We start from the raw sequence: 23734 nt of genomic DNA, 5'->3' as shown, positions 1-23734 counted from the left end.
ACTGGTGTTACGGGATCAGATTTGCTAGTTGAAGGAAAACCATGTTAGTTGCATGTCTTCTCTTGTTAAATAAAAGACATGGATTAACCCTATCTGCCTCTTGGATTTGGAGATAATTGCGGCATGATATCCGGTTTTCCTGCAACTACCAATACCTAATGTTTAGGGGCTGCATCTGATTCACCCTGTGACCACATTAATATAGGAGTTGTGACTAGCACAACCCCTATAGATGAGATTTTCCCTTAACCCTTTCTATGCTGTTTACCAGTGAAGACTATTGCGCTTCTTGTCCAGGCTCCCCTCTGGGATCAGATTTGTGTAACAACTCATGGGTCTTTTTGTTGATCACTTGTAAATGTAAATATTGATCAAGATTGTTATTTAGCTTAGGCTAGTTTCAAACTTGCGTTGGGCGAAATCCGCTGGGTCCGTTGCTGCGTCGTTTTGACGCATCCGTTATTTTTGTGGTGTCAACGGATGCAACGGATCCGTTATTTCACAGTAATCCGTTAGCTGATTCCTGTGAAATAACGGACCGTTGCATCCGTTTGGCATCCATTAGGCGTCCGTCTAACGGAATGCGTCGGCTCTGGGTTTTTTTTTCTTTTTTCATTTTTTTCATTCTGGGCATGCTTAGTAGAAATTAGCGGAATCCAGCAGCGGATTCCGTTGTTAAGCACTTAGCAACTGAATCCGCTACCATAGGGAACCACTATAAATTTTAACGGAAGCAACGGAATCCGCTGGTCGGCGTCATTTTGACGCAAGCATTTAATGTTACATTCAGCGTTGCTTCCGCTCGGTGGAAGCAACGGAGCGTCGGCCAACGGACGCAACGCAGGTACTTTTGGCACAATCCGTCATCACTGCAAGTCTATGGGAAACAGCGGAATCCGTTAACGGATTCCGCTGTTTCCCAAGACAGCGGATTGCGCAAAAAAAAAAATAACGCAAGTGTGAAAGTACCCTATAGTAAGTTTTGTCCATTACCACCATTATCAACTGGTTTAATGATAAGTAATTTTGAAGAGCATTAAAAGCTATAGTTTCTTCAATAGATACATTGGGCTTATAGGGGAAATGTCCCTGCCTGTATGACGTGATCACATCATCTATACCTTATGAAACCGTATTGGTGTAGGCGTCAAATCCATACAGGTTATGTGGAAGTCTAGAGATACTTTTAAAGTGTAAGCCAAGTGAAGGGATGGATCGGGAGATCAGTGGTATTTGACAAATTCATAGTTTTTCTAATTCAGAGAAATATGTTATAAACCTTAGAGCGGTAAAAGTGCTGTAACTCTCTCTCAAGAGAAAACATGTTGTCCCGTGAGACAAAATCACAGTTCGTTTTGTAGCATGCTGTATTCTGCAGGACAGAGTTCTTTAGATGACATATTGAATACTACGTCCTTCCCCGTACTCCTGGATCTGGTCTGTATCCCAGTTACAGAGATATCCATGTCATCTGCCGCCTCGATGGGTTCACTTGGTCTTGGTGGTTCTTGAGGTCAACATCTTTGGAAAAGAAAAACTAGGGCGATGGTTGGTTACTGAAGTGGTAATCTCTTTCAGAGCTGAAGCACAATCTGTCATGGGAGCTTGAGTGGTATTGGTAGTTGGAGGAATTGTAAAAATTGAGCGATCTAAATATGCAGTTGAGTTGGTAATCATGTAGAAATGTATTCCTTTTCAAAATTTTATTTTCAAAATTTTAAGGGATTTGCAATATTTTTCCAATCTTTTGTTGGTCTTATTTTTCAATTCTGAGAAATCATATGTAAAAAAGGCTGTAAGTTCTTTTTCTGTTGCAGCAATTTGTACCTTAGTATCGCTGATAGCTTTTTCTAGAAATTCTACGGTATGTTGAAGAGTATAAGATCGAATTAGCATTTGTTAATCATGCTTTCAAATATATTGCAAAATCCCATTTTGTCAGCTAATAGTGTAGGATGAAGTCCAACTCAAGACCTCTAGGATCCACTGAAGTTTGATATTCTATAGCACACTAGGAATACGTAGGCTCTTCTGGATGTTAGACTGACACTTGTCTATTTTTTCCTGATGCAGCATGCTCTACCTTTTGGCTCATTTTCTTATTCCTTATTTCATTTTTTATTCACATTTCAATTAATTTATTCATTTTTGTTATTCTATTTTATGTTTGAATTTTGTATTTAATTATTTCAATATTCTTTCACTTTTCTTCTTTATTACCCATTTGATTATACTTTTTCTACTCATGTGGCTATTATATTAGTTACATAGTTACTTAGGTTGAAAAAAGACCTAGGTCCATCTAGTTCAACCTTCCTCCACCAGTTCTACATTTAGTCACTAAGTCATTTATAACCAACAATGCTGTGTGTACTGAGGAAATCATCCAGCCCTTTTTTAAAAGCTGTTATAGTATCTGCCATTACTACCTCTTGTGGTAGTGTATTCCACAGCCTGACCGCTCTAACTGTAAAGAACCCTTTCCTATTTAGGTTTCGGAATCGCTTTTCTTCCACTCGCAGTGAGTGCCCCCTAGTCCTTAGTACTGTCTTTGGAAGGAATAAGTCATGCGCCAGTCCTTTATATTGACCACACATGTATTTATACATATAAATGAGATCTCCTCTGAGACGTCTTTTTTCTAAGCTAAACATATCTAACTTTTTCAACCTGTCATCATATGGGAGGCCTTCCATTCCTTGTAATAGTCTAGTTGCCCGCCTTTGAACTGACTCTAACTTCTGAATGTCCTTTTTAAAATGTGGAGCCCAAAACTGGATCCCATATTCCAGATGTGGCCTTACAAGTGATTTATAGAGGGGTAACAATACGTTGGGATCACGGGATCTAATCTCTCTTTTTATACACCCTAAAATCTTGTTTGCTTTAGCAGCTGCTGCTTGACATTGAGTGCTGCTGCTCAGCTTATTTGTAATGAGAATACCCAAGTCCTTCTCCTGTTCTGTAGTCCCGAGTTTACTTCCATTTAATGTATACGCAGCTATAGGATTACTCCGTCCTAGGTGCATTACTTTACATTTATCAACATTAAATCTCATTTGCCAAGTATCTGCCCATTCTGACATCTTATCCAGATCTTTTTGTAATATTGTACTATCCAGGTCAGTTTTTAATATCCTACATAGTTTGGTGTCATCGGCAAAGACTGACACTGTACTATCAATCCCATCCACAAGGTCATTAATAAAGAGAGTAAAAAGAATCGGTCCAAGCACAGATCCCTGCGGCACCCCACTGCTGACTATAGCCCATTTAGAGAATGTACCATTTATGACTACTCTTTGTTTCCTATCTTTTAGCCAATTCCTTACCCAGTTGCATATTGTGTCCCCTAGTCCTTGCTTCTGGAGCTTTAGTATAAGGCTATTATGTGGTACAGTATCAATTGCCTTTGCAAAGTCCAAATGTTCCTGCATTCCTGCCTCTTTTCATTGCTTCACCTTATTTGTGACTCTGTATCTATCAATGAGTGTAAATACATTTTTTATTATTTTTTTATTTTATATATCAGTCTGTTTTTCATTTATTTTTTTTTTCTTCAATCATGATACTGTATCTATATTTGTATATTGTCATTACACATAAAGCATAGAATGTTGCTTCTTTTATTTTTTTGTATATAATGTTAGGCTGTGAACATGGTCTATGGATCGAAACGTTGGCCTTTCTACTTGTACAGATATATTAGTGCTACATTGTTTAAAATAATTCTCATATCAACTTTATTCGAGTGCCATGGTATTCTAATTTTATCAGAATCTCTTTACAACTGAGCACCTTCATTTATCAGGCTGGTGTGCCTGCCATTATCTTTTCTAGTGATGCTTTGTACTGGGACATATTTTTGTTGCGTCCATTGTTATTATGGTATGTGCTTCATTGATGTATTTTACTTTTTATAGTTTGGATGCTGTACTGCCTTCTATGAAGATCTTGGATGCAATGAAGGATAAAATTCATCAACCTGTGTGGATAAATGCGGACATACTTTTTGGAACTGGTGGAAATGTCAGAGTAGAGGCAAGAGAATTTCTTAAGACCGTCACCTCCTTCTTCCCAGATGTTACCCTATCTTTGGGCTGGACAACTGCATGGTATCCTGACAGCAGCAATGAAGGTATATACTGTTGCTTAGTCAACACTCATGCATACATGTACATAAACCTATAGCACATTATAAAGGGGGTGCTCTGGTCTGTAGAACTAGGACCCATTGAACTCCTCCAGGTGACCTACATATAATACATTTTCTGGCAGCTGGCAGACTACGGCTTTTTTTTTTTTTTTTTTTTGCAATATCTGTGTTTGCTCATAGACTATAATCATCTGGTCAGTCCACACATAATTCTCAACTGATCTTCTAAAACGTCAATGTAGTCTACGCAGCTACCCCAAGTATGTGCAGCTGTGGGGCTTATAGCCAGCTGTCAGACATAGCCAGACTTCTCAGAGAGAAGATATACATGGTGTGTTACTGTGTTTACCTTCTTGATCTTAAGGGTACTTTACACACAACAATATCGCTAACGATATATCGTCGGGGTCACGGTGTTCGTGACGCACATCCGGCGCCGTTAGCGATATTGTTGTGTGTGACTAAAAGGAGTGACGATCAACGATCGCAAAAACGTCAAAAATCGTTTATCATTGATACATCACTCCTTATCCTAATATCGTTGGTGGTGCATGCCGCTGGTTGTTCGTCGTTACTGCAGCATCACACATCGCTATGTGTGACACCGCAGGAACGACGAACATCTCCTTACCTGCGGCCACCGGCACTGAGGAAGGAAGGAGGTGGGTGGCATGTTTCGGCCGCTCATCTCCGCCCCTCTTCTGCTATTGGGCGGCCGCTTAGTGACGCCGCTGTGATGCCGAACAAACCGCCCCCTTAAAGGAGAGATTGTTCGGTGTCTCCAGCGACGTCGAAGCAGGTATGTGCGTGTGACGCTGCCGTACCGATATTGTTCGCTACGGCATCGATCACCCCCATGACGAAACGGCGACGTGGGCAGGTGCTATCGCTAGCGATGTCGCAGCATGTACAGCAGACTTTAATCTACACAGTGCTCAATCAGGGCTTGTGTATTCAGATGCGGAAGCAGTAGCACTGACAGTGCTTCCAACTCCAGACCCAGTAACTATGTCATAACTGAGTGTAAGGTAGGAGCAGGAACTGCTGGGTCCAAGGAGACACAGTGAGCTCTGCAGTGCTGACAGAATGCTGAAATTCATCTGTAACTGGGGCTGATATACTAGCCCAATTTACAGGAGATATCTGCTATAAAACAAATCTGTGAATATATTACAATGCCCCCCAAATATAAGAAAAAATAAAAAAGCAAGAATAAAATATTAAAAACAACATAAGTAAAGAAACAAAAAGAGAAAAGACCAGTCTGAATCACTGTTTCTATCCTGCCCCCGATCAAAAAATGAGGTAAAATATATAAAAATAGCTTGTATGGAAAGGGGAATGTAATTTAAAATATTTTCAGAGGTCCTTAGTGGTCATAAAAAAAATTGAAAAAATTCAGATTTTTCTGATTTTCTTTACATTTTCAACTATCTTCAAAAAAAAAGGAATATAAAGATGACATAAAAATCCCCAAAATTAAACAAAAATTATTTGAATATCCGATTGAGGAAAAAAATGTTAGATCCGTTAAAAGCACATGTATTATAAAACCCGATAATGTGCCTAGTCAGGAATGGGGGACCGGGCCGGTTATGAACTGTTTGAAAAAGATTTTCTCTGATGATATTTAGACGTGAAATGCATAGTACAATCTATCGCTCGAAGAAGATAAAATATTATTGATATAAACATCTAGAATTTACATGTGACTGATATTATTGAGGACCGATGTGAATTTTTTGACTTCCGCTTGCTGTACACCTGACTCTTATGCGGCGGTAAAGAGGTAATCAGTTTTTCACACTTATTCATCCATTAACGTATCGCAATAGACTGTCATTGAGCTAAGCGCACCAGATCATTCCTGCATGTTGCACTGTAGGGCTGTTCTGCCCCCATGTTGGCGATCGCTGTGATAGGCTGGTCAATTCCGATGCAGGAAGACAGTTGTTTTTTGTTTTGTTTTTTTACAAAGATGGTGCCAACTTCAACGCCATCTTAGTGAAGGGTTTTCTACAATACTTACAAATGATAATTCTGGCTTGTGCACAGTAACGTCTGTGACAGCGACTGGGGGAGAAGGCCAGATAGGTAGACAGGGGCGGGAATAAAACCACCCACATATTCCCGCCCCTGTTGCACCTGTCAATCGCATAGCAGTGCATTGCTGGAACTTCACTTGCACATATTTCTGAAACAAAACATCCAATCTTTGAACAAAATTTATGTTTACATTCAGCAACCTAGCCCCAGTACAGCACTGGCTTTACTTTATATATGAAAATTCTGCTGGTTAGTTATCTTTAAAGCCCAACTGAACCTGCAGAACCCAAACTTCGACGGGTCTGCTCATCTCTATTTAAAAGGTTACAAAATGAAGTTCTAATAAAAAGACAATTACAAAACTCAAAAGCTGTATAAAATAAAAGGCTTAAATACCGAACTGTGTTACGGATTGGATCTGTAAGAGCTTCTGATAGCGGAGATCACTGAAATGACTGCAAGTGTTGACACCCTTGAAATTGTTCCAGAAAATGAAGTATTTCTTTCTGAAAATTATTACAATTACACATTTTGTTATACCTATATTTATTTCCTTTGTGTTAATTGGAACAACAAAAAAAAGCGAACAAGAGGCAAATCAGACATAATTTTCCACAAAACTCCAAAAGTGGGTCAGACAAAATTGTTGGCACCTTCAACTATAATATTTGTTTGCACACCCTTTGAAATAAACAACTGCAATAAATCACTTCCTGTAACCATCAACTAGGTTTCTACAGCTCTCAACTGGACTTTTGGACTCTTCTTTTGGAAACTGCTCCAGGTCTCTCATATTTGTAGGCGCCTTCTCCCAACAGAAATTTTAAGATCTCCCCACAGTTGTTCAATGGTATTTAGATCCAGACTCATTGCTGCCACTTCAGATCTCTGCAGCACTTTGTTTCCATCCATTTCTGGGGTTTCTTGAAGTATGTTTGGTGTCATTGTTCTGCTGGAAGACCCATGACCTAGGACACAAACCCAGCTTTCTAACACTGGGCACTACATTGCAACCCAAAATCCTTTGGTACGCTTCAGATTTCATGATGATTTGCACACAGTCAAGGAATCCAGTGCCAGAGGCAGCAGAACAACCCCAAAACATCTTTGAACCTCCACCATATATGACTATAGGTACTGTGTTCTTTTCTTTGAAGGCCTCATTCCATTTTCAATAAACAGTAGAATGATGTGCTTTACCAAAAAGCTCTATCTTGGTCTCATCTGTCCAAAAGACTCTTTCCCAGAAGGATGTTGGCTTACTCACATACGTTTTGGCAAACTGCAGTCTAGCTTTTTTAGATCTGTCAGCAGTGCGGTCCTTCTGGGTTTCCTGTCATAACGTTTCATTCAAATGTCGACGGATAATTTGCGCTGACATGGATGTACCCTATGCCTGCAGGACAGCTTGAATTTCTTTGAAACTTGATTGTGGCTGCTTATCCTGCATTGATACCTTTCATCAATTTTTCTGTGCAGTCCACGTCCAGGACGGTTAGCTACAGTGCCATGGGTTGTAAACTTCTTGATTATGTTGCACATTGTGGACAAAGGAACATCAATATCTCAAGAAATGGACTTGTAACCGTAGGATTTTTCATCAATTTTTGTTGTCAAGTCCTCAGTTCTCTTCTCCTCTTTCTGTTCTGCATGCTTAGTCTCGCACACACAGACACACAATGCAAAGGTTGAGTTAACTTCTCCCCTTTTTATCTGGTGTTAGATGTGATTTTTCATATTGCCCACTCCTGTTACGTTGCAGAGGTGAGTTTGAATGAGCATCACATGATTGAATCCAAATTGTTTACGCAGAATTTTGTAAAGGTGCCAACAATTTTGTCCGGCCCATTTTTGAAGTATTGAGAAAAATTGTCTAATTTGCCTTTTTTTCTTCTTCTTCTTTTTTTTTTTTTTTTTTTTTTTTTTTTTATGCAGCTCCAAAATAATAAAGGAAAAAAAGAAGTAATTGCAAAAATTTTCTGGGTAAAATACTTCATTTTCTAGAACAATTTCAAGGGTGCCAACTCTTTCGGCCATGACTGTATAGGGTTTTATACAGACCCCTAACCCCTCCCTCTGCAGAGGTGAAAGGAGGATAGCTAATTATATGCACAGAAAGCACAGTTTAGGGCCTAATTCTACTATATATAATATTTTCTCATATTAACCTCTTAGTTGAATTATGTATACCATGATATCAAGCATATGTTTACCATCCTTGCCATACCAAATATGACTATTAATATATTCATAATTCAAGGTGCAATTGTATTTCTGGTTTGCTGCTGAAAACGTTGCATTTGCAGCCACAGAAGCAGTTAGCGTCCCTGAAATAAGATATTGTCACACTGGTGACCCGCATGTGTTCACAGTGCCTGTCTACTCACCACGCTGCTCTACTCAGCCTCAGATCTGCATGCTGAAACCAGTGTCTGCAGCACTCCTAGTCCTGCTGCACTCTCCTCCTGTTTCCACCTGGCCATAGGGAGATGTGGCTGGATTCTGCAGGAATTTAATCCTGCTGTTCAATGCTCTACTAGCAAGGGATATATCAAGCAGCCTTTCCCTCCCTGTCAATGAAAGGAGGAAGGGGGGCAGGGGAAAACTGAATCCAGCACCAAAAATTATTTTACATAAAAAATAAATAATTTATTGAGGCATATAAGTTAAAAATATGAAAACCGCAAAGGGGGGAAAGGGGTATCATTGTATCCTTACGCGTTTCGGACAGGAGGTTAAAAACATGTCCTTATTCATAACCTTTGAATAAGGACATGTTTTTAACCTCCTGTCAAACGCGTAAGGATACCATGAAACCCCTCCCCCCCCCCGCCCTTTGCGCTTTTCATATTTTTAACTTGTATGCCTCAATACATTTTTTTTATTTTTTTTTTTATATATAAAATAATTTTTGGTGCTGGATTCAGTTTTCCCCTGCCCCCCTTCCTCCTTTTATTGACTTGCTGTTGTTTCCAGACTGAACTATGCTGAAGGATCCGTGCACCGGGGACCATACATCCTGGTAAGCGGAAAATACTTTTTTCCTTTCCCTCCCTATTCCTAAACTTGGTTCCTAGTAGTTCCTGTGTCTAGTGTTCCTCTAGGTGTTTGCCTTATCATTTCTCTGGTATTTGACCGGGCTTGTTCCCTTATTTTCATCTGACCTCTCCACTTCTGAGCTCTGCTTTGTATTCTGACCCTGTGCTGCCTGCCCCAACCAAGGATTGTTTGACTACGGCTCTGCCTGTTCCCTCTATATTTTGAACTCCTGCCTTGAAATGTCGGTCAGCTGCTACAGGCTTGGTGACTGCCCTGAGAGTGGTACCTGGCGACTACCTGGTATTCACTGGAGCTTCTGATGGTGAAGACCGGCTGGGCTGCAGGCGGTCTTTACCATCGGAGATTTCTAGTGAATACCAAGTAGTCGCTTAATCACATCTCTCCAGGGACAGCCTGGCCAGTGACGTAGCAGGTCCACACACCAGCCATCAGAGATATATTGATAAATAGCTTTCATATTGGACATTATGGATATAGCTTTGAAAATATTACACCTCCACTTATGGCATATGAGGTCTGATTAGGGGTCGTTCGCCCTAGCCTAGAGGGAATTTTCTCCCCATAGCAGATTTTTGCTAACAAGGATGTACACAGTTAAAGTTTGCACTTCCAGAAATGGTCAGCTACAGGCTAATGTAATTTATATACATACAGTAAAGAAACTGCCGGGTGTCCAGTGATGTTGGATTTTTTTTAATGTAATCAATAATATTAGCAAGACTATATTTCACATGGCATGTACCACATCTGTGAAAGCCACTTTCCTATGGGATCTCAGTGGCCATAACCCATCATCCCGTGAAACCTCAGACATACGGTACTCGACGAATAACTTGTTAGTTTACTTTAGTGAGGTATTCCTGTGTTATAATGTGATAGCGTATACATGCAAATAACAAAACGTTCTAATTGATTGGGATTCATCCTATAGTTAAGTGATCTGGTTTCTGTTGCATTTCCTCGCATGGTGTTTGGGACTATAGTGGAACAGAGTAACAACATGAAGTAGAAGAAGTGCTAAGAATGGCTGTAAAATGGGATGTCAATAAGCTCAGTTACCGGTATGTAGGTGGCCATATAATAGAAGTCTGGGCTCTGGTAACAAATTGTGCAGTATGGCCCCCTTGAAGCAGGAGGAATGCACTACACATGCAGGTATTTGAAGATGGATATTTCTTAGTCTTATGTCTTAATTTGGATATGTTCATAATTCTTTAATAATAACTTATATCCTTATAACATATTGTTTTAGTATCCATTTTTATCACCAATGCAAATTCTCTGGGCATTTACATCTTTGAGATAAGCGTGGCATAAATGGTCCAGACCCTGAATGCCTGTTTGTTCCATCACTCGGTGACGTGATCACGTTTATATTCAGTGAATTTATTTTCTCTTTGGATAAAAGCAGAACGCATGCGATGTTCCTGTATTTATCACTAACACGTAAATGCCGCTTTCTTTCGCTGATGCCGGACAAAGAATGGCCTTGATGTAAAGAGCAGAAAGGTTGAAATTGTCGTTGGAGATGACGCTGTGAACATAAAGCTTGTATCTGCTGAAGGACCACCAATATATTCTCGACTCACTAAAATCACACATTGAATCTCAATGAACGGAAGATTGAAAATTTTGCTTATATTGTGTAATTCGGTGAGGGCAAAAAGACACAAATGGGCACTGGAAACTAATATCATCAACCAGTTGAGGACTGGATTCCAATTGTACTTGGCAGCCAGAAGAAAGAATGATTTTAAAATCGCCTGTTGTGATTTGACCCTGAAAATCAAACAAAAAACCTTCATATTACAATCTGATACATTTACATGTATTTTCTCATGTCCTCTCATGTGATTACACAGTATGTCAGCCTACACGTGCCATTGTTTAAGTCTGCTCCTGATGAGACCAAGGATGGTGTCCTGAGGTATTGTCTCCCAGATCTGGACCCAGGCCATCAGTAAGCTTATGGGTAATCCTGTAACACTGCCAGTTGAATTGATACATAAGGTTCCAGAGGTTGTCAATTGGATTCAGGTCTAGGTAACGTTTGAATGCAGTTAACTGAGGCAATCCTTGCAGGGAATGGGGGGTCTCAGTCTACCAAAACATAGAGTAATTTGGGAAACTCCCAGCCATTTTACAGACCTGAAAATGGTACTGGAATTCAAAGGAGCTGCACCAGGAAGATTGAAAGGGAAATCCCCCGCTGTTTTAACTATGTATTATGCAGTGATAGTTACATTATTGTAAGTGAGTGGGTCACTTTATTGCAACTATTTCATACCGAGTAAAGTTCTGTTCACACTAGCATCATGACTTTTATCTACAGGATGTCATGACTTTCCATTTCAATGTTGAAGCTGGCGCTATTTGTGATTTCCTATATTAAACTTCATTCAGGCTATAGCTGGGAGATGGTGAGAGAAATGGAGACTATCTGTAGAAGTCTGAGCCAACCTGTGACATTCCCAGTGAGAGCAGCCATAGTGCGACAGTCGTGGCCTCAGCTGCAGTGGTTGCTGCAGACATCAGACAGGTAAAGTACTCAAACTAATGACCCTTACGCTGATCGTATCTGCATCTGTCCAAATGTTCATCCAATGTTTACAGACGTTAGAGGCAGGACCAGAGAACATGTGTACTGGGTGCTTAAGATAGCGTCAACAATCACTGTATCATCCAAGTTAAGATAGAAGGGAAGGGCAGAAAATTAAAGGTACGTACATTTACACTGTACCTTTCATTTTCAGCCATTGCCTGATACCTTAATACCCACAATAATTGTGCAGTCTCTTCAGACTGTCATGATGTGACTTCATGATAGCAAGGGACAGGGGGTTCCTTTACGGTCCCTTATGCTAGAGGACCCCAGGCTATCCTAGGTTACCCCAGTTGGTGGAGATCCCTGGCTATTCTCCTGACCAGAAATAGTCTGTTACCCCTTTCCACAGGGAAGTAAAAGGCAGGAGTATGATGGCAACACAGATCAAGACAGATGAAAATCAAAACTCAGACACACTGCAAACTTACAGGAATGAACGGTAAGAGACTAAGGAGAAAAGCAAGAGCAGGAAGGTAGCAACAAAAAGACAATAAGGGTTAACGCCACAACCGCTGATGGCACTAATGCACAACAACCACCAGTAAGTTTGGATCACAACACCTCACCAGACCAGTGTAGGTAAACTATAGCTGGCATTAACCCCTTAAGGACGAAGCCAGTTTTGTACTTAATGCCCAGGCCATTTTTTGTAATTTTGACCAGTGTCCCTTTATAAGGCAATAACTCTAGAATGCTTCAATGGATCCCGGTGATTCTAAGATTGTTTTTTCGACATATTGGACTTCATGTTAGAGGTAAATTTAGGATGATATTTTTTTATTTTATTTGGGAAAAAATCTGAAATTTGAGAAAAAAATTTAAAGTTTTGCAATTTTCAAACTTTTAATTTTTATGCCCATAAACCAGAGAGTTATGTCACACAAAATAGTTAACACATAACATTTCCCACTTGTCTACTTTAGATCAGCGCAATTTTTGAAACAAATTTTTTGGGGGTTAGGAAGTTAGAAGGGTTCAAAGTTCATCAGCAATTTCCCATTTTTTCAAAAAAATTTACAAAACCATTTTTTTTAGGGACCACATCACATTTCAAGTGACTTTGAGAGGCCTAGGTGAAAGAAAATACCCAAAAGTGACACCATTCTAAAAACTGCACCCCTCAAGGTACTCAAAACCACATCCAAGAAGTTTAATAACCCTTCAGGTGCTTCACAGGAACTAAAGTAATGTGGAATGAAAAAAAATAAAAATTAACATTTTACCTAAAAATGTTGCTTTAGCACTAATTTTCTTACTTTTTCAAGAGGTAACACCAAAAATTGGACCCCATACTTTGTTACCCACTTTATGAGCGCGCCAATACCCCACATGTGGTCACAAACCTTTTGTTTGGGTAAATGGGAGGGCTTGGAACGAAAGGAGCAATATTTGAATTTTGGAAAGCAAAGTTGGCTGAAACAGATTGCGGGCACCATGTTGCATTTACAGATCCCCTAAAGTACCTAAACAGCAGGAACCCCCCTCAAGTGACCCTATTTTGGAAACTAGATCCCTTAAGGCTTCTATCGAGGGGTATAGTGAGCATTTGGTCCCACAGGTACTTCACAGATTTTGATAACGTTACGCTGTCATATTGAAAATTGTGATTTTTTTTTTTTTTTTTCCTCAAAAATGTTGCTTTAGCATCAATTTTCTCACTTTTTCAAGAGGGAATTCCAAACATTTTACCCACATGTTTGTTACCCACTTTTTTATGAGCGCGGTGATACCACACATGTGGTCTGAAACCTTTGTTTGGACAAATGGGAGGGCTTGGAACGAAAGGAGCAATATTTGAATTTTGGAAAGGAAATTTGGCTGAAAAAGATTGCGGGCACCATGTCGCATTTGGAGGACCCCTAAGGTACGTAAACAGCAAAAAACCACCACAAGTGACCCCATATTAGAAACTAGGCCTCTCAAGGAATTTATCTAGATGTTTGGTGAGTACCCTGAACCCCCATGTGCTTCACAGACGTTTATAACGTTGAGCCATGAAAATAAAAAAATACAATTTTACCACAAAATTGTTACTTCAACCAGGTAGCTTTTATTTCATAAGGGTAACAGGAAAAAAATCACCATGAAATTTATTGTGCAATTTCTCCTGAGTTTGGTGATATCTTATATGTGGTTGAAATCAACTGTATGGGCACATGGCAGGGCTCGGTAGGGAAGGAGTGCAATTTGACTGCAAAATTGACTGCAATCAATAGCGGACACCATGTTGCATTAGGAGAGCCCCTGAGGTGCCTAAACAGTGGAGGTCCCCCACAAGTGACCCCATTCTGGAAAATAGACCCCTCAAGGAATTTATCTAGATGTTTGGTGAGTACCCTGAACCCCCAGGTTCTTCACAGAAGTTTATAATGTTGAGCTGTGAAAATAAAAAAAATACATTTTTACCAAAAAAATGTTACTTCAACCAGATAGCTTTTTTTTTTTTTTTTTAACAAGAGTAAAAGGAAATAAAGCAGCATAAAATTTATTGTGCAATTTCTCCTGAGTATGCTGATACCTTATGTGTGGTGGAAATCAACTGTTTGGGTGCACAGCAGGGCTCAGAAGGGAAAAAGTGCCATTTGACTGAACATTTGGCTGGAATAATTAGTGGACGCTATGTCACATTTGGAAAGCCCGTAAGGTGCCTAAACAGTGGAGGTCCCCCACAAGTGACCCCATTCTGGAAACAAGACACCTCAAGGCTTTTATCTAGGTGTATATTGAGCATTTTGAATTCACGAATACTTCACAGAATTTTCACTTTTTTCACAAAAATGTTTCTTTAGCATCACATTTCTCACTTTTTCAAGAGGCAACAACAAAACGTGGACCCCACAGGTTATCGAATTTCTTGTGAGCGCAGGGATACCCCATATGTGGCCAAAAACCTCTGTTTGGATAGATGGGAGGACTTGGAATGGAAGAAGCACCATTTGAATTTTGGAAAAGTTGAAATAAATTGTGCGCACCATGTCACATTAGCAGGGCCTCTTGGGTACCTATACATCAGAAAACCCTCACAAGTGACCCCATTTTGGAAACTGGACCCCTCAAGGATTTTATTCAGGAGTATAGTAAGCATTTTGAATCCACAGGTACTTCACAAAAATGTTGCTGCAGGAACAATATTCTCACTGTTAGGCTATGTGGCCATGATCCAGCGACACTGCGTCTAGTACACAGTGTCAGCCTTCCTGCAGAGATGTGAGTGTTGTCCATGGGAGAACGCAGCTGCCCATGCCCACGTTTGGGTTCAGGCTGCTGTGGACTTTAGTTCTATTCTACCTGCAGAGAACACTCATCTCCGCAGCATAAATTGACATGCTGAGGCTCGGGAAGCTGCGCCACAGGTCGGTTTATGCTACGGAGAAAAGAAGCACAGTGGGCATGAGATTTCTAAAAATCCTTCCACTGTGCTTCTACTGCACAACGCAGCGTTATGGACGCAGGGAAAACACTCTGCGCCCAAAACACTGCAAACCCTGATTGTGGGCACATAGCCTAAACTGCTACATTGGATGAATGGATAATGTCAAACATATATAACGTCCCACCCCCCTGCATATTCTAAGCTGGCGCCCTTTAGTGCCTTTCATGTGGCACTAAAGGATGCCTAGCCTTGTATTTAGCCCAAAAAGAAAAAAAATAATTAAAATAAATGTCGTGAGGTCCCCCCTATTTTTGATAGCCAGCTAGGGTAAAGCAGACAGCTGTAGCCTGCAAACCACAGCTGACAGCTTCATCTTGTCTGGTGATCAATTTGGAGGGCTCCCTAAGCTGTTTTTTTTTTTTAAATTATTTATAAATAATTAAAAAAAAAAAAAACAAACGTGGGGTCCCCCCAAATTAGATCACCAGCCAAGGTGAAGTTGACAGCTGGGGTCTGGTATTCTCAGGGTGGGAAGAGCCATGGTTATTGGACTCTTCCCAGCCTAAAAATAGCAGGCCGCAGCCGCCCCAGAAGTGGCCCTTCCATTAGATGTGCCAATCCTGGCGCTTCGCCCAAACTCATCCCGTTGCCCTGATGCGGTGGCAAACGGGGTAATAAATGGGGTTGATACCAGATGTGTAATGTCACCTGGCATCAAGCCCAGCAATTAGTGATGTCACGGCGTCTATTTGATACCAGACATAACTAATTGACAATAATAAAAAAAAAAAAAAATTTTACAACAACAAAAAAAAAAATTTGAAAAAACACTCCCCAAAATATTCCCTCTTTCACCAATTTGGACCTTCTAGAATATGGGGGGCACGTTCAGGGAACGTATCCCCCATTTTCTAGGAGTGCAGACCCTCCATTTGAGGAGAGTGGGTGCAAAGAATCTGCACCCACCCTTTCCGGGTCACAGCTGCAGAGTGCGAGCAGTGAGCCAGCGTCTCTGAAAGCAAAGCAGGAAGCGGAGCTGACAGCTGCGCTCTGCACGTGTGACCGGCGTTCACTGTGAAGGAGGAGGGGCCGCGGGGGATCAGAGCTGAGACAGGTACGGGGAACACCGGGGTGGGAATAGAGGATGAGCTGGCAGGGCCTGGGGAGCAGTTTTCTGTCGTATGTTTCATAGCACATGCGACAGAAACCAGAGAAATGCGGCCGGCGCGCTGCTGTGCGCACCGGTGTGCGCGCGGCCATCTTGGATTTTTGGGAGGGGGGGGATCAGGGGGGGACACTTTGGCGACACCGAGGGACCGGAGGGGTCCGGGGTGGACATTTATCTCCCTTCTGACATGTTTGTTTATGCCAGATGGGAGAAAAATCATTTTTCACCGGCGTGGTCATTTACTGTAACCTGATCATCGGTATACGGTGTATACCGGTCATCAGGTGAGCGGGGACCGGAAAAAACGGCCTGAATCATGATCTCCAGGGTCTCAGCTACCCCCGGCAGCTGAGACCCCGGAAATTTTCCGACTCTGTGGGGCGCTAGACATTTTTTTCCGACCGCCGTTAAAAAGCGGCGGTTTGGAAGAAGTACCCTAATTTGTCGCCGTTAAAAGGCGTATCGGCGGTCGTTAAGGGGTTAAGTAAATAGTTCAGCCAGCATATATAGGAGGAGAGCAAAAGAGGTTAGGTCCCTCACAACATGTGATCAAAGTATTTAACAAACTAACAAACAGCACAGCAGAGATTAACTCTAGCTAACCTGCTTAAGTCTCTGGGTCGACGCCAGCGTCTCCCTGCGCTGCTCACAGACCTCAGAGAGGTTAGCAGGCAGAGTAGCAGAATCTGTAGTTTCCACAGATCCTAACGCTGACATGACAGTTGGCGATGCCCTCAAAAATCTCCTTCTGACAGATTGTCAATTACCTGGCGAGCAAGCACAACACGCGTCTTTTGGGTGAATTATCTTTTGATTTGCAGAAAAGAGCATCGTTCTCGGCAGCACGAGACTTGCTCAGCCGAGAAAACTGGCAGCCTACGTGCATTGTGCAATTTGTTATAGATCTATTACAGATCGTTCAGTGTGCATCTGAAGTGTGTTTTTTTGTGAAATACAAGCTATTAAGCAACCGCTGATCAGCAAGTTGATAATTGGAGGTTGTTAGCGCCACCTGTTAACAGGTGTAAACAAATCCTAGGAGAGGCGGCAAAATAATCAGCACATGTCATCTATGTATCATGGCTGACACCTTGCAGTAACGCCCGCAATCTGTGCTAGCCCCAATCTCTGGCGTTTAACCCCTCTGATAGGTGGACTCAGGAGAAATTGGATGGTCTATTTTCTCCTGTTACCCTAGTGAAAATGAAAAATTTGGTGTTAAAGTAACGTTTTTGGGAAAAATACGTAATTTGTCATTATTTTCTTCCACTTTGCATTCTTTTGAGGCACCTGAAGGGTTAACAAACTTCCTGAATGCAGTTTTGAATATTGGTGCCGTTTTTACAGTGGGGTTTTGTTTTCGTTTTTTCCTGACACATAGGACCCTCAACATTACTTCAAGATTGAAGTCCCTCAAAAAATAAGATTTGCCAATGTCATTGGAAAAATGAAAAATTATTGCTAAACTTTTAACTGTTCTAATTTCCTAATAAAATATTTTTTCAAAAAGGACGCGGTAAATGTTATTTATTACTTTGTGTGATATGAGTATTTGTTTTGAGGGTATAAAAATTCAACGTTCAAAAATTGCTAACTTTTTGTCAAATTTTACATATTTTCATAACTAAATACAACTCATAACTACCTAAATTTTCAACTGTTATCAAGTACAATATGTCATGAAAAACCACCTTAAAGTCACTGAGATACAGTGCCTTGTGAAAGTTTTCTGCCCCCTTGAATTTTCAACCTTTTCCCACATTTCAGGCTTCAAACATAAAGATAAAAAAATTCATGTTATAGTGAAGAATCAACAACAAGTTGGACACAATTGTGAAGTTGAGCGAAATTTATTGCTTATTTTAAACCTTTTTATAAAAAAATAATAAACTGAAAAGTGAGGCGTGCAATATTATTCGGCCCCTTTAAGTTAATACTTTGTAGCGCCACCTTTTGCTGCGATTACAGCTGCAGTCGCTTGGGGTATGTCTCTATCAGTTTTGCACATCGAGAGACTGAAATTCTTGCCCATTCTTCCTTTGCAAACCGCTCGAGCTAAGTGAGGTTGGATGGAGAGCGTTTGTGAACAGCCGTTTTCAGCTCTTTCCACAGATTCTCATTTGGATTCAGGTCTGGAGTTTGACTTGGCCATTCTAACACCTGGATATGTTTATTTGTGAACCTTTCCATTGTAGATTTTGCTTTTATATTTTGGATCATTGTCTTGTTGAAAGACAAATCTCCATCCCAGTCTCAGGTCTTTTGCAGACGCTAACAGGTTTTCTTCAAGAATGGTCCTGTATTTGGCTTCATCCATCTTCCCATCAATTTTAACCATCTTCCCTGTCCCTGCTGAAGAAAAGCAGGCCCAAACCATGGTGCTGCCACCACCATGTTTGACAGTGGGGATGATGTGTTCCGGGTGATGAGCTGTGTTGCTTTTACTCCAAACATATCATTTGGCATTGTGCCCAAAAAGTTCGATTTTGGTTTCATCTGACCAATGCTCCTTCTTCCACATGTTTGGTGTGTCTCCCAGGTGGCTTGTGGCAAACTTTAAATGACACTTTTTATGGATATCTTTAAGAAATGGCTTTCTTCTTGCCACTCTTCCATAAAGGCCTTATTTTTGCAGTGTACGACTGATTGTCCTAGAGACAGACTCTCCCACCTCAGCTGCAGTTCATCCAGAATGATCATGGGCCTCTTGGCTGCATCTCTGATCAGTCTTCTCCTTGTTTGAGATGACAGTTTTGAGGGACGGCCGGGTCTTGGTAGATTTGCAGTGGTATGATACTCCTTCCATTTCAATATGATCGCTTGCACAGTGCTTCTTGGGATGCTTAAAGTTGTGGAAATCTTTTTGTAACCAAATCTGGATTTAAACTTCTCCACAACAGTATCACGGACCTGCCTGTTGTGTTCCTTGGTCTTCATGATGCTATCTGCGCTTTAAACAGAACACTGAGACTGTCACAGAAAAGATGAATTTATACGGAGACTTGATTACACACAGGTGGCTTATATTTATCATCATCAGTCATTTAGGACAACATTGGATCATTCAGAAATCCTCAATGAACTTCTGGAGTGAGTTTGCTGCACTGAAAGTAAAGGGGATGAATAATATTGCACTCCCCAATTTTCAGTTATTTATTTTTTACAAAAATATAAAATAAGCAATAAATTTTGTTTAACTTAACAATTGTGTCCCACTTGTTGAGTCTTCACCATAACATTAACATTTTTTATCTTTATGTTTGAAGCCTAAAATGTAGAAAAAGGTTGAAAAATTCAAGGGGGCCGAATACTTTCGCAAGGCACTGTATGTTGAAGCGTTCCAAATTTAGTGCCACTTAGGTGACACTGGTCAAAATTGAAAAATTTGGCTTGGTCAGTAAGGTGAAAACAGCCTTTGGTATGAAGTGGTTAAATAAAGTTTAATAACTTTAAAAAATAACTAGTCGTAGGTTTAGATATAAAATAATTATTTTACGTGGGGCACTAATTAGCCAATTTGCAATTTTTAAATCTACCCAATGCATTTTAATATCATGTAAAGTTATACATAAACTACCTCCATTATTATATTTTAATTAGATTTGCGTAAAGGGAATCTGTCAGCAGGTTATTGCTACCTCATCTGAGGACAGCATGATGTAAGGAAAGAGATTCTGAATCTAATGATGTATTACTTAGATTACCGGGTGCAGCCACTCTGACACAGTAAAAGATTTTATTTTTTGTATGTAGCAGAGCTCAGGGACCTGGCCTCGCCCACACCAGGCTTTCAGTGTAAATTTCCATTGACAGAAGCTGCTAATCACAGAGGGGGGTGGAGTTGGACTAGAGCTCACACACTGCTGAGCCCCACTAATGATAAAGCTAAAAAGCTTAAACTAACATTCCAGGTGAACAAAAACAAACTTTGAGATAAGAGATGGCTGGCTGTCAACTGCATGTTAACTCTTACAGCATGCTGGCTTCAGATTACAAAAGCGTCCTGACAGAGTACCTTTAAAGGTCCAGACCAGGGATCTTTCTTTTTTGTTTTATTTGTTTTTTACACTTATGAATGAATTAGTGTATTCTATGATTAAATTAAAAAAAAAATGTATTTTAATTGCTTATTTAGACCTATTGAGTTACATTTTGAAGAAGTCAGAATGATGATGGTAAACGTTTAGTGCAGAGAATGATGATAAATAATATTGGCTCATTGCAGGTACAGCATCACCGTCTGGTCAGGGAAGGACGACATTTACCCGGTAGAGGATCTTTTATACATTCGAGAGCAATCAATGGAAGATAAGATATTTTATGACTTGTTTGAGCCTCAGAACAGTGAACTAAAGAAAGCTGTAAGAACGAAGCAACAAGGAGAAAAATAACATCAAGACACAAGCAATGGAAATTTCTCTTTCATTTAACTTCCTTAAAAGAAATCTGTCACCAGGTTTTTGCTACTTCATATGAATTCAGAGACCGAGACCATGATTCAAGCAACTATCACTTAGTTTACTGCGTGCAGTAGTTGTGATATGATAATCCGTTTTCTGTGGTGCAGATCTAGTGGAGCTTGGAATGCTGAGCTGTGTATAAAACTGTCCACACCACTGATTGGCAGTTTTGTTTGTACAAAATATATTGACAGAAATATGGTTATAAATGATGGGTGCATTATTGGGCTAGAAGCCATGAAAAAGCTAGTCCTCTGATACTATCCTGCTGATAAAACACCAACAGCAGCATGCTTCCCAGTAAGTGATACATCGCTGCAATTAGGCTCTCCGCCCTTACATCATGCTGCGTTCAGATTGCATAGCAAAAACCTGCTGACTTCCCTTTAATTAGCTAGTGACTGGGGAAGTTTCTCCAATGGTCTTCAGCTGTTATAATTGAGAGAATCAAAGGCTTCGGCTATGTTCACGCACTGCGTTTTTTGCTGCGTTTTTAGGGTGCAGTTTTGTGACAAAACTGCATGCCTATCCTTATTCCAGCAATGTCAATGAGAATCCCTAAGTGCTGGGCACTTGTATATTTTTCCCTTGCAGATTAGGTCAATTCTTTCAGCATTTTTCCACCCAACTGCAGGAAAAACGCATGCACAAAAATGCCCATATTTTTCTGCCATTAGATCCGAAGTAGAGAAATGTTTGCCACATGTGCACAAAGCCTAATGGGGCAGGGAACATGGAGCAATACCTAGGCTCCATTACAATCAGTATGGGTGTCTGTACATCTGTTTTTACAGAAGCTCGGGGAAGCCTCCATGCTACTCTCTTTTGGGCTTTTGGTTGGATTTGTTTACATACTTGCATTTCTGTTGTCTTTTATTTTTGGATAATTTTACATTCCTTTCTTTGCCTAATGTATCCACTGACACAGCTTGTAGAGTGATCAGATTTATAGATGCTTCTTCCTAATAATTCAATAAAAATAAGAGCTTACCCATCTAAAGAACCAGCCATCAAGCCCCATCAACAGAAAAGTTACTGCTCTGAATACAGCTACACATAACAATTTTTAGTTCTTTATTTTTTTAAATGTACAAAATAATGTAAATTTGATATTTCCATAAATGTACTGTCCTGCAGAATGTCATAATAAAATCCAAACATTGGCTGATAGTGTTTTTATTTCCCATTCCACCTGAAGTTTTTTTTTTTAACTTCTTCAATTTATTATATGGTGTAAAAAAAATGCTATATTGACTGAAAAAGTATAGTTGTGTCATGAGCTGCCTGGATACGCACTCTTGAATTTCAGCAACAGCATTGGACCCAGTTTATATTGCAGAGTCTGAAAGGCAACCTGGTTTCTCTTAAATGCTCAGCTTTGGCTGGTTTCACACTTGCGTTGAACGGCATCCGTTGCATTGCGTTGTGTAACGGATGCGTATCATATAATGGCACAACGGATGCAACGGATCGTACAAAACAGAAAGCTTTTTTTTTTATTATTATTTTTTTTCTTCTTTACAGTTTTACCGGCAGCAGACTATTGTGAATGATCAGCTGAGCGCTCTCACATGCTGACGGCTGGGCACTCAGCTGAGCGCTCTCATATGCCGGCGGCTGGGCACTCAGCTGAGCGCTCTCACATGCCGGCGGCTGGGCACTCAGCTGAGCGCTCTCACATGCCGGCGGCTGGTCGATCAGCTGATCGTTCGGCCGCCGAGAATGTGTGCGGGGGGCGGAGTGGGTGGAGCCGAGCGAGCCATGACGCTGAGGACAAGTGTGTGTGTGTGTGTGTGTGTGTGTATGTATATGTGTGTGTGTACATACATGCTTAGTGGAGTGCAGGAGGGGGCGGAGCCAAGCGGGGAAGTGTCGGGCTCCCTGCACACTTAGCGAGGGTAAATATCGGCAAAGCACTGTGCTTGGTTACCCGATATTTACCTTGGTTACGGGTGCAGGGAGCCAGAGAGAGCATGCGCAGTGAAATCCTACGGATTGCGCTGCCCAAAAAACCATTACAAAATAACGACGCTGCGTCGTCCAGTGGATGCAATGCTGACACTTACATTACAGTGCATCGTCCATACAAGTCTATGGAGAATAGCGCAGTGCGTTAACGGACTGCGCTATTCTTGATAGTGATGGACTGCGCTGAACGCAAGTGTGAAAGTACCCTTTGCTGGGTGTCTGAGTTTCCATTGCTCCCAGCCATGCAGGAGTGGAGTTAACCCTTTGTGGAGCAGTGTGGGACTCTTCTGAGAGGTTGCTAATTACATCCACAGCTGGTCTCTCCCTAGTTAAGGCTGGTGAGTTTGTGAGGAGATCACCGAAGATAGCATCTGCTGATGCTCTTGTGAATATCCAGTGTCCTTGGCAATCTTCTTTTGGGGACCTGCGATCTGTTGCTTGTGTGGTGTGGAAGTTTCCCTTAATGTGCTTTAGGGTACCGTCACACTTTAGCGACGCTCCAGCGATCCCACTAGCGATCTGACCTGGTCAGGATCGCTGGTGCGTCGCTACATGGTCGCTGGTGAGCTGTCAATCAGGCAGATCTCACCAGCGACCAGTGACCAGCCCCCAGCGATGCGTGGAAGCTGCTGCGCTTGGTAACTAAGGTAAATATCGGGTAACCAAGCAAAGCCCTTCGCTTGGTTACCCGATATTTACCTTGGTTACCAGCGCACACCGCTTAGCGCTGGCTCCCTGCACTCGTAGCCAGAGTACACATCGGGTTAATAAGCAAACCGCTTTGCTTATTTCCCCGATGTGTACTCTGGCTACGTGTGCAGGGAGCCGGCACTGGCAGCCTGAGAGCTGCAGATGCTAGTAACCAAGGTAAATATCGGGTAACGAAGCAAAGCCCTTC

General features: G+C 41.1%; 1 protein-coding gene across 1 annotated transcript in view; it reads left to right on the top strand.

Moving 5' to 3' along the window:
- FAM151B (family with sequence similarity 151 member B) overlaps positions 1-22031 on the top strand; it is a 59589-nt gene extending 37558 nt beyond the window's left edge. Inside the window, exons 4-6 of the mRNA XM_075325148.1 lie at positions 3924-4138; positions 11666-11801; positions 20634-22031. Of these exons, the coding sequence (XP_075181263.1) occupies positions 3924-4138; positions 11666-11801; positions 20634-20799 (517 nt within the window). The 3' untranslated portion in view covers positions 20800-22031. The remainder of the gene's footprint in view (positions 1-3923; positions 4139-11665; positions 11802-20633) is intronic.
- Positions 22032-23734: the final 1703 nt, after the last annotated feature.

Source organism: Anomaloglossus baeobatrachus, chromosome 1 (assembly GCF_048569485.1).
Source record: "Anomaloglossus baeobatrachus isolate aAnoBae1 chromosome 1, aAnoBae1.hap1, whole genome shotgun sequence".
Classification (NCBI taxonomy): Eukaryota; Metazoa; Chordata; class Amphibia; order Anura; family Aromobatidae; genus Anomaloglossus; species Anomaloglossus baeobatrachus.
This window is presented reverse-complemented; position numbering and strand designations above follow the sequence as displayed.